This window comes from Anas platyrhynchos, chromosome 1 (assembly GCF_047663525.1).
Source record: "Anas platyrhynchos isolate ZD024472 breed Pekin duck chromosome 1, IASCAAS_PekinDuck_T2T, whole genome shotgun sequence".
In the NCBI taxonomy this organism is placed as follows: domain Eukaryota; kingdom Metazoa; phylum Chordata; class Aves; order Anseriformes; family Anatidae; genus Anas; species Anas platyrhynchos.
Genome location: NC_092587.1, coordinates 203,697,671 through 203,714,343, shown reverse-complemented (window position 1 = coordinate 203,714,343; position 16,673 = coordinate 203,697,671). Strand labels below are relative to the sequence as shown.

The window sequence follows — 16,673 nt, the reverse complement described above, 5'->3', positions numbered from 1 at the left end:
TGTGGGGAGGCAATGCACAAGGACTCAGTGGATTTGGGTCAATTCCATGGTTCTGCCACGTACCTTGGAGAAGCTGCTGAATTGCTCCATGCCTCGATTTCCCACAGAAGTGTCAGCAATAAGGATCCTGAAGCCATTTCACCCATGTTTCACCCAAAATCGTGCCTACAATTTCTGACAGAGCTAGTCTAAGTCCTTCAAACGGCCTCACAGCCTTGCCCCACTCCTGCCCTTCATGGCAAAGCTCTCCCTTCACAGCATCTTTGCCTGATCTCGCGCGGCGAATACTGAGACCCAGCTGCAGGACAGATAAGAAGCCAGGTCACGGCAGCAATAAAGCAACGGGAGCTGTAATTTCTTTGAACTTGGGGTCAAACTTCTTGTTAGCCAAGTCTATAAGAACCCATACAGTAAATTACATGCGTCTCTTTACCAGCAGGATCATAAAATAAAACTTTACAATCCTTCTGAAGGTCACGGCTCGGCTACAAACTGTAAGATAAAACAATAAATTCACCCCAGAGACCAGTTTTCGTGGCTTCTCCAGCTTTGGTTAGATCTGAGGAAATCAGGACTTTGACAATCTTTATACAAAATCTTTCTTATTTCTCCTTTGGACCCATCTCCCAGCTCTCCCTAACATAAGACAGAGGCTGAAACAACAGCAACAGCAAGCGTTAGTGGTTTCAGCAGCAGCAGAGCCTCATTTATCTCCATACACACATTTAATGGGAACAATGACCAAAGTGTTTCTTGGCAAATTAGTCCCTTTCTCCCCCGAAAGACAAACACACCTATAAGCTACTTCCAAAACAATCAATATTAGTCCAGCAAACAAAACCGTACGTTAGCTTTCCCATCTAAGTCTTGGCACTGCCTTGAGTGATGCTCTGTAAATTGCAGCCGCTGTTGAATGAAGTGGAAAGGGGACCGCTGAGCTGGGCACCTCGGTGCTTCTCCCTCCTGTCTGGGGGCTTGAAGGGAGTTAAGGCAGCTACAAACCCTATGCCAGCCTGGCCTGCTGACTCTGAAAATCTGGCTGAGGGACAGAGCTTTATTTCTGTGACTGTCTAAGTTAATACAGCAGCCCAAGATTCACACACTGCCTCAGTAACTCAGCGTAAATCCTAAGGAGAACAGCAATCCCTGCTGCTAGCTAAGGAGCACGTGTTCACTCTCCTGGGAAGACTGAGACGTGGTACCAGTTTTTGGGTATGATTTTCTTATTTCCTGCACATGAAAATCTGAAGTAAAAAAAATCATAAAAATCTGAAGTAAAGGGATTATCTGAGGTTCGTGCGAGCAAAACCAGAAGTCTTCCTTTCAACGTTCACACGCAGACACAATCATCGATGACGCCGATTCTTTCCTCTGAAACTCCAAGTGAGGACAACCCTGAAAAGAGGCAGCGCTGGCTGCTGAGGAACTGAAACTGCAAGAATTACTTACCAACAGCTAGCAGAGATCGTACTGGTTACCTGGCCTCGAGAGATGACCCCTTACAGGGCTGAAAACACCCCAATGTGAGCTACTGCGCTGCGGGTTCAGCTAACGGATGAGTCCTGGGTGCAAAGAATGACAGCTTTTTATTTCAAGAAGTGTCAGTTTTTAATCTGGCTTCGACTCTTGCCAGAGTGCAGCCTCTAAGCAGAGAAGCAGCAAGGAAATGGCTTCAATCTACGAAACTCTCGGCGTGCTTCCCTGCCTGCATGTCCCAGAGGAAATTCATTCTGGGCCGGGAGCTTCAGAGGAAATAAATGGCATTCCACATGGAAATCCCAGAGAAAAACGCCCCTAAGGACAGCCCTGCCAACAAACCCAGCACCTCAGAATGAAGCAGAAGTACGTGCACAAGACGAGGGAGGCTGCTCCGCTTGGACACACAGTGGGGAACGCGCCAAGAAGTGTGTCCTTGCCACCTCTTGCTTCACAACCTGCTGTCCTACGATGGCTACGACCAGGAAAACAAAACGAAACAAACCCTCTGACATTGCTTCATGTACCTACCTGCTCAAAGGTTCAACCTTTTCCTTCTGTCCTGCAACAATCTCTTATCGAGGTGAAGAATGGAGGGTGGATCACACCAGCCCTCGGCTCTTGCAAGGCCTCGATAACCTGCCTGAAACGCTCCTGCCGTCCTTCCCGGTAACTTGTGACTCACTCCACATCATCCCACGGCTTTTGGCACCTGCCATTGTCTTCTCTTCTCCGCCTTGTTTTTCACCTGCTGCTCTTTAGCCCCACCCGGCCCGTCAGATCTGAGATCCTGTCAGATTCACGGCGTGGCCAACAACCTCCTGCACCTTCACGGGGAGGCCAAAAACCTCCTGCAACTTCCCAGAGTGGCCTTCAAATAGCAGATAGCTCAAACGCACAGAGATACTCGAGTGTCTTATGAACTTCTCAGCCGTTTCAAAGGTGCTCGAACCCTTCCACGGAACCAGACTTACCACCTTGGGCTGTACCAGGAAACACAAAGCAGCAAATGCACGGTTAACACCCGCCTAATCAAGCAGACGAAAGAGAAAACAATCTTGATGTGCAAGGGATACTGCAGTGACTGCACCAAACAGCCCAAAGCAATGACCTCGAGGTGATCTTGTTTGCACCATCATTACACACAAGAGGCCCGGCCGTGGACCAAACTGAAGCACGGCAGGTGCCCCGTTACATAAATTTGTGTTTTTAGATGCTGCAGGTGCAGTATTGCACGGCCTCACTGCAGAGAACTGGGACCAGGATGCTACCAGCCCAACGCTGTTTGGTAACTGGTTTGCAATCTCTTTCATCTACTCGGAAGAAAAGTCTTCGGGGCTGTTCTGCAGCCACTTCACGTTCCCCGTGCCAATTTACATGGGGTTCATTAGCAGCAAGGCTGTTACCTTGCTTTTACTTCTTTATATATCTATTGTTTTTACTGCAGCTGTCTCGGGCTCCACACTAGTAAGCACTATGCAAATGACCGGTTGCTGGATGGTTGCTAATTTAGAAGCGAAGAAGGATGCTGGAAACCCTCAGTTCGAGTCCTAAATAAACCACTTGTTTCCAGTTGCCTTGGGCAAGTCACTTGATCTGCCCTGAAATCTGTTTTCAAAACAGAAATGAATATTTCTTTACCTGGCAGGGAAGCTGAGAGCATAAACCCATTAGAGACTGCAAGGAGTTCCGATCCTAGGGTGATAAGCAATTACTTCATACATATGCAAGGGCTGGCAGCGTGCGTTGCTTGTTCCAAAATACACACACAACTGCTCGGCCCGATGAACAGATATTTTCTCAACAACAAAACAGCAAAGCAACAACAACAAACCGCCAGAAAACTGCAGGTTGGCTTCAGAGGATGAGCGTGCTCTCGTCTAACCGAACGTTTCCTTCTGCTGTGCAAGTGTGCTTGCTCGGATGCACGAAGCAGGTACCTCCTGCAGAAGCTGTGTGACCAATTCGGGTCCACGCAGAAGGAAACATCAGCCGAAGAGGCTGGAGGAAACGCTTTCCACCAGAATAAGGAGCCACGCAGAGTTACAAAACAACCCAGTGAACATCTTTATTCACAAAATCAACCATCAGCCACCTGATGTGCTCCAGCAGTTCCAGGACGACGTTTTGCCTTGCTAGGTCTGCCTGATTTTTTTCCGAGGTAAAGAGGATTTGCTTTTAACTCGGGGTGGGGAGAAGCACGCTGCACAGTTGTCATTTTGTAAGAACAAAACGCGTCTCAGCCGTGACAATACTTTGCAATTTTATACTACTCAAACTTCAAAGCGCTGTGCAGGCATTTAATTAAAGCCTATTACAGCCTCACAGCAGCCCTGGCTCCCCGTCCCTCTCAGGTCACACCTCCTTATTAATATTTCACATGAAACCCCCGCTACCTCCCAACAATACTGATTCAGTACTCCCATCACTCGTGCTAGTCTCAGGAGAACCTCAACCCTTTAGTTAGGGGTTTATTTATTTATTATCACTCCCGAAATCACTACGGATGTGAACTGCTCTCACATTAACCGCAGCTATGCTTCCATAATCTCACCAGAACATGTATTATTTTCAGTAAGCCCGGATTAAGCTCATGGAGAGCTTCGTGATACAAAAATCCTCTCCGTTTCCCACTAAAACGCCCTGTCCCGTGCTCACGTTACGTCCACCTGGTGACACCAGCTCCTTGCTCCGCTCCAGCCAGCTGCTGAGCTACAGCAGACAGGAGTGAGGGAACCTGGGGAAAGGGATCACGTCCTTGATGTTGTCGACTCCCAGGATGTACTGCAGGTAGCGTTCAAAGCCCATCCCGAAGCCTCCGTGGGGAACCGAGCCGAATTTTCGGAGGTCTAGGTACCTGCGGTGGAAAGAGACAGTTACACTTGCAGCGCGTTTATGCTGAGGTAATTACAGCAAGGTTTTTATCTAGGGGTTTGTTTTCCATCTTAATTACTTCTCCTCGCCCCTAACCGCTGTGGGTTTCTGCCAACGCAGCCGGGACAGGCCAGGGGTGGGAAGAGGTGTGGCTCCCTGACAGGAGGAGCTTTTATTAGCAGAAACCCCAAGTGCAAAAGCATTTAAACCAGCAGAGCTACGCCTTGCCGATGTGCTAGAGCCTGTTTTGTTTAGGAACGAGAACTCATTTGGGTACAAAGCACGGCTTTAACACCACAGCTCATGCTGAGAGCACTTCTGGAAGTTTTAACAGGTAAAATATCCTGAATAGAGGCACGAGCCCAGGTCTGACAACACAAAACAGAGATGGAGGCGCCTGCTCGCAGCTGTTTAGCCCGTGCCATGCTGGTGTTGAAACCTGCCCTACAATAAATTCTTGCACTTTCTGTTGAGTCACCTTTTCAATAGCCTAAATCATATCATTTCCAGTAATTTCTTCAGAAGACTATTTCTTGGCCCAAGCAGGTCCTGCTGTCTGCTGAATTTTCCTTCAGACCTTTACTTTTGTTTTAAGGTAATGATGATAGCCTTTTTTTTTTTCCCCCGAATCACTTTTACAGGCTGATTCATTTATTCCCCCAACAAGTCAGCAAAAAATCTTGGCCGTACCTTCTCCAACAATGAGACCTGGAACAAGACATTTCATTTTCCAGAACAGTACCTGTCATCAACAGAAAACTCAGCTCCCTGGTTTGGAAGCAGATATTCCAAACGTCAGAGAATGGCTCGGGTTGGAAGGGACCTTAAAGCCCATCCAGTTCCAACCCCCTGCCGTGGGCAGAGACACCTCCCGTTAGATCAGGGTGCCCAGGACCCCATCCAACCTGGTCCTGAACACCCCCAGGGATGGGGCACCCACAATATATGAGTGTCAACAACGTTAAGAAGCTTCTTCTTTAGAGCTCCCCATTGCCCTGCTGGATCTCACCTGCTGTGATACACAAGGACCATGCGTGCAGCTATAAAATGTCACCCACGGTTTTATTTTAACAGGAGTGAACAACATCTCGGTGGGTGTCTTCTTTTATGGGGCCACTTTTGAGCCTGCTGGGGCCACGAAGTTTTTATTCTTTATATGAATGCCCTAGTTGGGGATTGAGTGGCTGCACGTGCATTACGTGCTTCTAATCTTGAATGAATATTTTATCATCCCAGTTTAAAAATGCAAGTAAATTTAAATGTAAATATATAACCAAGTATTCTTGAATATGTATTTAAGATGCATATAATTATATACTAATATAATATATAAATATGCAAACAATACATATAAATATGCACCTTGAATTACATATGCTTACACTATATCATATAATTATATACTATGCAATTACAATATATTACAATATTATGTATTAAATTATATATTAAATATATTTAATAAAATAGATAGCACTGGGTTTGGCTGGGATAATTTTCTTCATAGTAGCTCCTACGGTTCTACATTCTGGATTTGTGACAAAAACGGTGTTGATAACACCTTGATGTGTTAATTATATTTTAACTATTTAATTATTTTTAATTATTGCAGAGCAGTGCTTACGCAGCATCAAGGTCTCTTTCTGGTTCTCCCACGCGAGAGGAGGCTGGGGGGAGGCAGCACAAGGAGCTGGGAGGGGACTCAGCCAGGACAGCTGACCCAGCTCACTGGTTTTCACACTTTTACCTTTCTGATCCTCTTCCCCATCCCATTTCGGGGGAACGAAGAAGTGGCTGTGTGGGGCTTAGCTGCCTACCAGGGTTAACTGACAATACATATAAAAATATGTATTTATCACATTTATATAATACATGAATAAATGTAGTAACACCTAAGTACACTTAATAAATACTTAAGTACCCATAAAAACGTATGAATTATATATTTTGCTTGTATTTTTATACATACGTAGATACATATTTATATTTAAGTGCTTGCCTTTCAGGGTTTTGTTGGTTTGCAGCCCACATTTTAACAGCGTGAAGCCAAAGCAATGCCACTGATCACCTCCTCTTGCAAAACACAAAGACATTCTCCAACGAATGCCTAAGCCTGCAAGACATTGCCGTGGCCGACTGAGTTTGGTGGTAAGACTTTTAGAGCTGAAAATGTTATTTTTTCTTGCAGTTCATTAACAGTAGTTAAAATTTGGGAAGCCATATATTATTTTTTTTATTTTTATTTTTTCCATGGGGCTCTGCCTCCTCCACTCTGCTGCCTAAGCAGTAAAACCAAAAGCAGAACTTCCTACCTCTTCCTAGCACTGACCCACAACGGTTATGCCTGCACTTGCAAGCTGAACAGCAGGCTCAAGAGAGGGATATTTGTTGTCTGGTCCCGGGGGCCCACAAGTTTTTTGTCTGCACACGGTCATCTTCATCTTAACCTGCTTCACGCAGACTGCATTCGTAAGAATTTGGGTTTCCACTTATAAAACAGGTTCTGCCTCTGGGGAGCTCTGCTCTGCGACTTTTCAAGGGTTTGCAAGGAAGACGATGGGCGAATCTGATGCTGAGGGTGGTGACTTGTAAAATATGAACGGCCTCCTAAACGCGAGGGGTTTGAGCGCTGCCCGTGGCACAGCAACCTGTCCCAGCTCAGCAGTTCTGAGCTGAACTGGCTAAGCAGCCGGTGACAACTCTAGCAGCAAGCAGCAATTTAAAGAACAGCACAAACACTGCTGGTGACATCAGTGAGCGTATCTCGGCCCGTGCAAAGACAGCTGAGGCTACGCCTAGCACCTTTTCTTCCCTTCTGCTGGCAAGAGAGTTTACAAAGTCATCACAAAGAGATGAAGTAACTCAGCTGCTTCCAGATGAACAATAATAATAAATTCTACCCTAGCTTATCCAGGGCTTTCATCTGTGGATCTCAAAGCACTCTGAGAAGCCATTTTGGCAAAAGGACCGAAACAAAACCCATTAAAGTTAATAGAAAAAGTCCATTGAATTAAACGTGCTGAGGATCAAGCCTGTGAATCCTTCCTGATGACTGTGCTTAGACGAAGCAAAGGAATTGAGAAATTTTCCATTCTTCCCAGATGAAAGAAAAAAGTAACTGCCTGCAGATGAAAAGAAAAATCCCTTTAGGCTGAAAAATGTTCCCCGAGGTTTCCTTCATTCAATAATCTCCAGACACTGGATGTTTCTCACCTCAAAACCAGCCATGAACTAATCTAGCTGTTTCTCCCAGTGCCTCATACTTACGAGGAGGGATGAGCCCCTCACTGGCAACTGGGGGGCCGTGCAACAACATTCTACGCGGGAAATAAGTTTATGTGACAGCAGCTAGCCCCTGAGTTCATGTTCAGGACCTGGAGGGCTGGTTGCTCTTCTGAGATTTGAAATTTACTAAAATATGTGCTGCAACAACATCCCCTGGCAGCGAATTCCACGAGCTTGTTATGTGGCAAGTTAGCAAAGCATTCCCTAGAAAAGCATTCCCTTTCATCCCTTTAAAAACCTATATCCTTTCACCATCATCGTGAAATCCTGTGCTGCACAGCAAGGCCCTATGAAGAACAGCACTCTCCTAGGGGCCATTTGTAAAGCAGAATGTATTCTTTTCGGTCTCCTTTCAAAACAAATGCCACCTTCATCTTTTATGTAACTGTCTTGTTATACTGAAGCCTCCGCAGCCAGCTAGAAAAAAAGCACAGCCGAAAGAACAAAAACACTGCAGTCCACGAAGCAAAATATCCTACTGGAAGAAAAAAATAAGGAAAATATATGGGTAATGAAAAACTGCTAGTGAAATGAGATGACATTTGCAGGACCATTTGGTTAAATGTTTCAGGTACTGAGCATGCAGAGTACCAACAGGTTTTGATGCTGGGTAAAATGCTGTCTTTGGTTTCGTACAACTTCTGCTCTGCTACAACTTTTTGGGAATTTTCCAGCAATCTTCCAGTGCTTCCGTGTTCTCACCAGAGCAGCAACAAGAGGGTCAGGCTTCTTCCAAGGAGAGCGATGGTTTTACCTGCTTTCACTGGGCTCTGAAGGAGGTTCAAGGAGGATATGAATGCTGTGACTGCCCATTGATCCGAAGCAGCTCACCAGTGCTGCTGTTTCTTAAGCCCTCTCCTTTCTACCTTGCCACCTGACAGAATGCTCTGACATTAGAGTCATAGAATTATTAGGGTTGGAAAAGACCTCCGAGATCATTCAAGCATCAAAGACAATTGTAAATAAGAAAGGCCAAGAAGACTGAAGCTCAATATTCACCATCTAAGGTCAAGATGGCACAGTAATATCCATCCTAAGACAGCAGATAACATCTGCCCTGGTGCTATGTCCAAGGAAATTGGTGCTTATATGTAGAAAGACCACATGAAACGCTGCTCATGCTGCTTTGGGGACATGTTCATTACAAAAAATTAAAGTTTTGTTATTGCTCATGCAAAGTTGGCACTTGGAGCCTGAAGAATGTGAAAATAAGATAGTTACTGTGAAGCCAAACCGGATACTTCCCCAGCTCATATTCTTTACAGAAAGAAACCTGTGCAACAGGAAAGATGTCCTGAGCTGAGGAAGATTCAGAGGAGTTTGGCTATATTCATTTATCTACTTTTTTGAAAAGCCTTCTAGAAGACAGGGAGGGGCAGAAGCACCACAAATCATCGGATGCCTCTTTGACCGATGATTCCCCCACCAGCAATGAAGTCTTGAAGCCACGAATAGAAGCAGCGTGTTCCAAAATATCCTTGTGCTTACTCAAAGAAGAAAACAGGCAGAAACCGAGATATGGCATTAGACGGGGGATTTTAGAAGGGACCACATCTTGCACAGCCCATTCAGGAGTTAGCAAATATTGTACTTCAAAAGGAATGACTCAGCTGCTCTCAGAAGGGTTTGTGTGCCAGCTTTGGAGACTGAATTCAATCACAGAAATGGAGGAAATTAATTTCAGTCTCTCCTGCCACCTTCACTGAGAAGTTGCTGGCAAACCACCGACCTCTTTTCTTGCAGATTCTGGACCAAGAGGCCAGTAGGAACCACAGATCTCCTGCGCCTTCCTAGCACACCAGGCTCTGCTACGGCAAGGCTCTTCGATCAATTTCAGTCTTCTCTGGGAAGCTGCATCATCCGCAACGGCGTGGAGGGAAAAGGGGAGCAGAGAATCTCCAAAATGAGATTACAGGAGGAAAGAGTTTGCAAAATGTCACTGCTACACGACATGAAACTGAAAATGGGAGATGGGCAATGTCTTGGTCTTCTCTTTGCAGGAGGCATAAGGCAGGGCTGGGCTGTTTTAGTGCTGAGAGGCTCCCTGCTACTGAGCACCAAGTTTTCTCAGGCTGTATCTCAAATCCTGACCACACAACTGATTATCCTTGGTCAGGACAATCCTTCCCTCTCCAGCAGACCCAATATTTAATTACCTACGTACGTTGGAGTTGCTGACTATGCTCCTCTAGTCAGTGTATCAGGTGCTGGGCAGGGTTAGGAAAAAAAACACATCGTATGTACCACCCAGAGTCCTGGCATTGTTCTGAGTATTTTATATAAGCTCCAAGGGGACAACTAAGAAGCAGAGCATGCTAAAAGGATTCAGCTTGACTCCTACACCTTACACAGGCTCACTGGACACGTTAACAGCTCTCTACCAGCAATTTTACCTGAGAACACGGACAGTTAAACTGTAAAGCCTACCTAAAAATATTTCCTGCAAACAGAAGCTATGGGCTGAAAGACATTCCAGAAAGAAACCTTCACCCTATGCTCTGGGTTGGATGAGTTGATACGGTGCATTCTGACTCATGAATGCAAATAATAAAGGAAGACACTTCATTCACCCTATCTGCAAATGGATGATGCAAAGGACTGACAGGCACTGAGCACTTCCCAAGTGATTTCATACTGTGGGAGGAGGAGAGTGGAAGAATCTCCTACTACTGCTTTTCCCAAGGCATTCTCCCTAATGAGCACTCCAAATATCGAGGAGTGTTTGGATGCACTCTTCTAAATTTAAAATTCTCTGCAGTATCATCCTCTCAGGAGCTTTGACCAAGTACGTACCAAGAAACACTTGTCAAGAGGGGCACTAAAATCTTGGCATTTTAATAGGCTACACTGTTAATTCAAAGGTTGTTCAGCCTCCTTAGCAGGACAGTTTTAATTGCTTCCATGGATTTGTTAGTGAAGGTTTTTTCGACCCAATTGCCCTGTCAATTGTAAAAGGAGTTATTCATGGAGCTGTTAAAGGTCACAAATTGCTTGTGGTTCTGCATCCTGTTTATCTCGTGTGCTGGTGGACAGAATCTATGCGGCTTGGAACACAGCTTAATGATTTAATACCGCTGATGAGCTGTAAATTAATCCACTTCGTGCCATCCTGAAAGGAATGACCTGTGCTGTCCGTGGACAAATTGGGAAGATAAACTGTGTAGCATCAGATTAAGTTTGTTTAAATGAACTGCCTGTTCCATTTAGACTGGACTGGGCCAAGAAATGTCCCCCTCAAGAACAGAGCCAATAAATAAATAAATAAATACATATATATGTAAAAGAAACACTTGTTTTAAGAACCTCAGAAGAAGAAATATAGCTTACAGACCAAGATATTGTCTTACCATTGGTAGGTATCTGCAAGTCCTAATCTGTGGAACAAAAAGAAAAAGCCTCGTAAGTAAAAGAACACAGCAGATTGTCAGGAGCATCACTTGCCTGGAAGATGATACTACGAGGTTAAGGGAGGCTCTCGTGATGAAACTCAGTCCAAAAAGGAAAGGCAGGAAGTTAAGGGAAGGCATGATCGGTGGCTGTCAGCTGTGGCACTTGGTAGACATCTCAAACAGGTTCCCAACATGCTTCTTAAAATGCCAAGTTTGTTGGTAAACAAACAGGGTCGAGCCCAACTTCATGCAAAAACTTCTGCACATTCTTAAATTGAGGCAAATGAATAAACTCTACTTGTGAATTTCTGGAGAGAACAGGCCTAAATACTGAATTTACATGCAGCCAAACTCACTTATAAATGAGTATAAATCTCTTCACATGTGCGGCTATGGAATGATGCAAATTTTCCCCTTTCTTGGTTCACAAAACCACTAAAGATGCCACGGATTTCATAATGTGTAAAGCCATTAAATAAAAATAGTTTCGGTAAAACTATTAAATAAAACCGTGGCTTTTCCTAATTGCCACCAGTGCAACCTCCCTCTTTTCCTGTCCTGGCAGAAACTGAGCAGAGTTGATGTTCTTTTTTTTTTTCCCCACTTCTGTCAACACAAACAAGAACGTCTGTAAGCAAAATTAGACCATTTCGCTGATCTTCAGCATGCTGCAGCAGTCCCTGTAGGACTTGTAGATCTGTTGTAAGAAGTGTGCATAAAGAGCCAAGAATCCAGCTCTCTCTCTACTTACGGTGGGTCTGCAGGAATTTCAAGAATTTAAAGGCATTAACAAAGTATTTTGACTCAGCACATCAGGTCCTGAGCACTCAAAACTGAGAAAAAACATGTAATCAGTATGATTATTTTGCCACGTGTTTCCATCTTCAGTGCAGAGCTGTACTTTAAGGCCACTGTAGATACACCATTTGTAGCCTGAAACGCTTCCTGTGTGTTCCCTGTCAAACAAAAAAGTCTGGCTTTAACCTTTACCACGATCCCTCCTCCAGCTGCACACCTGGAGGGCAGGGGACTCGGGATCTCACTGTCAAAAATGTCAAGTGCAGCAGGCAACACTGCTCATTGCTTCACATGAAGCGTGCCTCCTTCTGGAGAGTTCACAGGGAGAGGAACAACAAGCAAAGGGAGGCCTTGCAGGGAATATATCACCCTACACTGCAAACCGAGAACCACCATGCCAGTGATTTAATCGCCCTGTCTGTTGTTTTCATTATGCTGAAATGGGTTTTGCTTTTCTCCACTGACTCGATCCATCTCTGTGGGCACGCAGCTGATTTGAGTGATAAATTCTGTCCCAACATGCAAATGATGTTGCTCTGGGATTAATCCCCCTCTAAAATTGCTTTGTGCAAGTGTACGACTGGCACAAATGTACTCCTGTGAGTTATGAAAGGTTCTCTGGAAAACTCAGATGGGATCTAGAGAGTGATTTTCCATGGAGATTTACCCCATCTGTAACCTCAGTTATTGTTAATTAAACAGCAGCTCTGATATCCTGACACTAAATTTAGCCTAAAATCACTCCACTTCACAAGAGCCAGAACAAAACAGCAAGGAAAGAGACTGTCAAAGAGTCTGCGTGACTCAGAACAGCTCCCAGCCACTTCCAGGGAAGCTTCTCACCAAGCTGTTAGCTAAGAAAACTGTTCTCTGAAATGATGCCACCGAGGCCAGCTGCATCATGGCTAGCACAGCTTCTGACCAGAGCTGCAGTTCCTCAGTTGCACAACGCAGTAACAAAAATATCTGAGCTCTGGGTGACAACTTCCACCTTCACAGTCAGCTCGCAGCCACCAAAACTGTGGAGGAAAGGTTCGAGGACAAAGTGCTTCAGAGCAGGGCCTCCTGGCACCTGCAGGACCCACGTACCTCTGCAGGCGGGACTGGAGGAAGGGCAGGCGCTCCTCTCTCAAGCTGCCTCCACACAACTCCCCGATTCCTGGTACGAGGAGGTCAACAGCTGCAACCTTAAAAGAAACAAAAATAACGTCAGTTATGCCCTTCAGTCCACAGCAGAAGCACAGCAGACACTGGATGGTTGTTTGTAAAAAAGCTACTTTAATTATACCATCGAGTCCAGGATCCCGAGGTGAGTGTTTTCACGTGCTCAAAAAGTCTCTTTTGGGCAGGAGAAGGCTGGGAGGGAAGCCTACAATGGCAGAAGCTGTCAGGCCTACAGAAAACCTAAACGAGGGCAGTTACGTTCCAGGCTGAGGGTGTTTGCACCACGTGGTGTGAACTGAATGCCATCAGGTCACTCTGGAGACAGGAGTGCACATAGGAAAATCTGTACGCGGTGCAAAAAAACAAATGGGAGCTCACGAGGAGGCAAACACGCAAAGGACCTGATTTCCTTAGAGTTTATGCAGCTCTAAAAACCTAATGCTACCCAACTCCTGAATTTTCCTCCTGGTACTCCTGCTTTGTGGATTTCTTCTACAATAGAAAAAAGATCGGACAGGATCATATCTCATCTTGGACTTGTTGAGTGGAGGCCCAGCAGAAGGCTATCCTCATTTATCAGAGGCAAAGGCACACGCTCAGCTGAAAAGGAGGAGGAAGCGTGACCCGTGGACTCACTGTTCGTTGCGGTCCGTCTTCGTTGTCCCGCATGTAGAAAGGTTTGAGGTCGTAGGGGTAGTTAATGACAAACACGGGAACCTCCCCGCAGTGCTGCACCAGGTACTTCTCGTGTTCCGTTTGGAGGTCACAGCCCCACTGTGAAAGCAAGAAAAGGGACCTGGCGTCACGCTTTGCCTGTGGTAAGAGACACGGCAAAATCCCTGCAGAGGAGAGGCACGGCTTTGACCCACACAAAACCACGAGCAGTAACTCCGAGCACCCACGGGGCAAGGGGAAAATCTGCTAAGACAACAGAATTCCACAGGTTTTAAGGCAGAGCAAAGCAATGAAAAATGACAGAGGTAGATTTCCCAGAACAGGGCCAGATTTCCCTGCATCTGATATCAAATCAGAAAAAAAAAATAAAAAAAAATAAACTAACCCCCCAAAAACCCCAACAAACAAAACCTTCTCTCCATATCGCTCCAGGGAAACAGGCAGCTATCCCAAACTGCTTTACTTAGCCCAGCACACCAGCCTTATTTTGGCATCCAGAAATCCGCTCTGCCAGGATGACCACTCTCTCCTTGCTGTGTCCTGTTACAAGCTACTTTAATCCTCACTTAGGAAAACCCAGCACCCTACCAACCAGTTCTTTCCTACTGGAAAACCTGGCCATCTGCAATGCCCTTTGCTTCTCCTGCTTTCTTCTAGTGATGTTACAAATTCTGGGGCTTTTGATGAGAAAAGGGAATCAGGTGATTCTCTTTCCCGGGTAACAATTATCCTTTGGAAAAGCAAAGGGATCCCTTTACCTCCATGTAGGTTTTATGATATTTTGACATGGTTTTGGCTTATTAAAACTTGTCAAACTTTTGGTGCTACCTAAACATCATTCCCTCATTTGAAGATGACTGAAGAATGATGACAGCAGACACCACAACACACTCAGCACTACTCAGATACAGAAAGAGAGAAAGGAGGCTTCCCTGAGACCCGTAAAGTTTTTCAGGCTGTGTGCAAAAACAGGCACAGGGAGAAGCCGCCAGGCAACCACCTACCTCTGGCTTAAAAGCAAAAGTTTGAGAAGCTTGCTTCAAAATTTCCACCGCTTCGTTGTAGGAAATTCTACAAGACAAAAAAAAAAAAAAAAAAAAAGAATCTTTGAGATAACTGTGAAAGGAATAACAAGAAAGCTTTCTGGCCAAGCGTTGCACTGGAAAATGAAGGAGGCATTTCCCCCCAGCCATGCCAACTTGTGCCGTGATGTCAGACTTCCCAATAATGCTTTGGATGGAAACCAAAAGCTTACATTTTATATGGCAAGCACCCCGTGCCTTCCTGTGCTTCAGCTACATGCAGGAAGTGCTAAGCTCTCAAGCCACTTCTGCGTTATTGCAACGCTGCATTTCAATCGGAAGGGAGTTTTGCACAGAACCTCTTAATACAACTTTGATTTTTTTTTGTTTATTAAAGAAACCTGTCCTCACTGGCACAGTTCCAACAACACAACTCCATTGTTCAGCACGGTGTTAGGAGGCAAAAATAACAGCGCAGAGCGCGAAGAACTCGTACCTCCAACCTTTCTGTTTTATTTTGCAAATACCATGAGGTTTATTTGCAGCAATGTTTCTCTGCTCCTCTGACAGCTTTGAAAGCAGTTTCTCCACTGATTTCCACCAGTACAGGAGAACAGCACCATGACAAAGCAAACAGAAAAAGTGCAGTCAGAGATGCTGCAGGTTTGGTAACTGGAAATCAAGAGTCGATGGAAGGTGCTTTTGCTGACAAGTTTTCCACATAGCAAGCAAATGCTGCGGACAGAAAGAGCAACTTGCTCGTGGTAATTTCATCTCTCTGTATCGTTAGCCAAATGCAATTATAAAACAAATTCCCTGAAGGGCACGAGCTCTTTACGTCCATGGAAGGCTTCTGGAGGAAATACATCAGGAATACCTCTGGAGGAGGTATTTTAGGGGGGCATGGAAGGAAATCAAAATTCTTCAGTTCTTTAGCACAGAGCAAAACGAAAAGAGGAGTTGCACAAGTGATTGGGAATAAAAAATCAGCTGGCCTTTTTAAACATCAAAAATATTTGCAGAAAAGAGGATATGTTGGAGAGAAAATGTGAAGGAGGGCAGAGCATCAAAGCTGAAATTAAGGAGCAAGCCACTGTGAGCAAACCACTCGTCAGGTGCATGTGAAAGGAGGACACCCTAGCAGAAAGAGGATCTCGTCCAGGCAAGCAAAAGCAAAAGGACGGCAGACCCAGACGCTGGTCTCATGCAGAGGTGACAGGAGGACTGGCAAACAGAACAGAAGGAATTTCAGTTTGTGCTCTTGAGGAGACCTTATGCTAACCCAGCAGGCTCCAAGTTGGGGCAGAAAAGATAGAGAAAAGAGGAACCCCCTTCCCCAAAAGCCCTCTTCCAGATCATTTTGAAATTGAAGTACTTACGTGACAAATTTGTTCTTCAGCATTTGTTCCAACCTGCCCTTGGTCAAAACAAGAAAAACAAAAGCGTAAAGCAACTCCTAAGGGTTCAGGGGCACAGCAGAAGCAGAGAGAAGTCACCCCCCTCTATGTTTTGATTTGTGGGTCTGCGTTGTGCTCTAGATAAGGGTCAAAATCCACTCCAAGCCATGCAGTGCTAAAAGGGAAGCTAATTTTGGAGCTGAGGATTCGGAGGCCAGTAGGTGATGACACAACTGCGGCTTTGCCACAGATGTTATAGCAAGTTGTGTACCCTCTCTACACTGGCCTGAAAAATAACTTCAGCTCAGGCCAACTCCTGGCTCTTCACAGTTCATTAACACAGGAGAACATATTAACAAAAAATAAATTAAGCTCCCCTGTTTCCAAGAGCTCCCAAAATGCATAGAAGGGTCGCAGCTCTTTCCTGTCCCATTTATTACCTTCTGGGCAGGAGCTACGTATTTATGAAAAAGCTCCACGTCACGAGGACATCTGGAGAACACGGTGCTTGTTGCCGTCTTGAAAAGATCTTCCATAACCTAATAGAGAAAACAGAAGGGCACGAAAAATTAACACTGCTTAGATGTCCCAGA

At 45.2% G+C, this 16,673-nt stretch overlaps 1 protein-coding gene across 12 annotated transcripts in view; it reads right to left on the bottom strand.

The window, feature by feature from the left end:
* Window positions 1-3,519: 3,519 nt before the first annotated feature.
* Window positions 3,520-16,673, bottom strand: part of NARS2 (asparaginyl-tRNA synthetase 2, mitochondrial) — a 44,990-nt gene continuing 31,836 nt past the window's right edge. For 2 of the 12 annotated variants that reach the window (XM_072032880.1, XM_072032888.1), the window contains 8 exons: window positions 16,521-16,619; window positions 16,063-16,100; window positions 14,666-14,732; window positions 13,623-13,760; window positions 12,912-13,009; window positions 10,983-11,009; window positions 8,857-8,908; window positions 6,916-7,472 (listed from right to left, as the gene is read on the bottom strand). In XM_072032880.1, the coding sequence (XP_071888981.1) occupies window positions 7,377-7,472; window positions 8,857-8,908; window positions 10,983-11,009; window positions 12,912-13,009; window positions 13,623-13,760; window positions 14,666-14,732; window positions 16,063-16,100; window positions 16,521-16,619 (615 nt within the window). In that variant the 3' untranslated portion in view covers window positions 6,916-7,376. Of the gene's footprint in view, window positions 4,334-5,776; window positions 6,464-6,915; window positions 7,473-8,856; window positions 8,909-9,123; window positions 9,487-10,982; window positions 11,010-12,911; window positions 13,010-13,622; window positions 13,761-14,665; window positions 14,733-16,062; window positions 16,108-16,520; window positions 16,620-16,673 lie in introns of those variants that run through there. The other 10 variants (XM_072032879.1, XM_072032887.1, XM_072032881.1 and 7 more) reach the window with 8 other exon arrangements.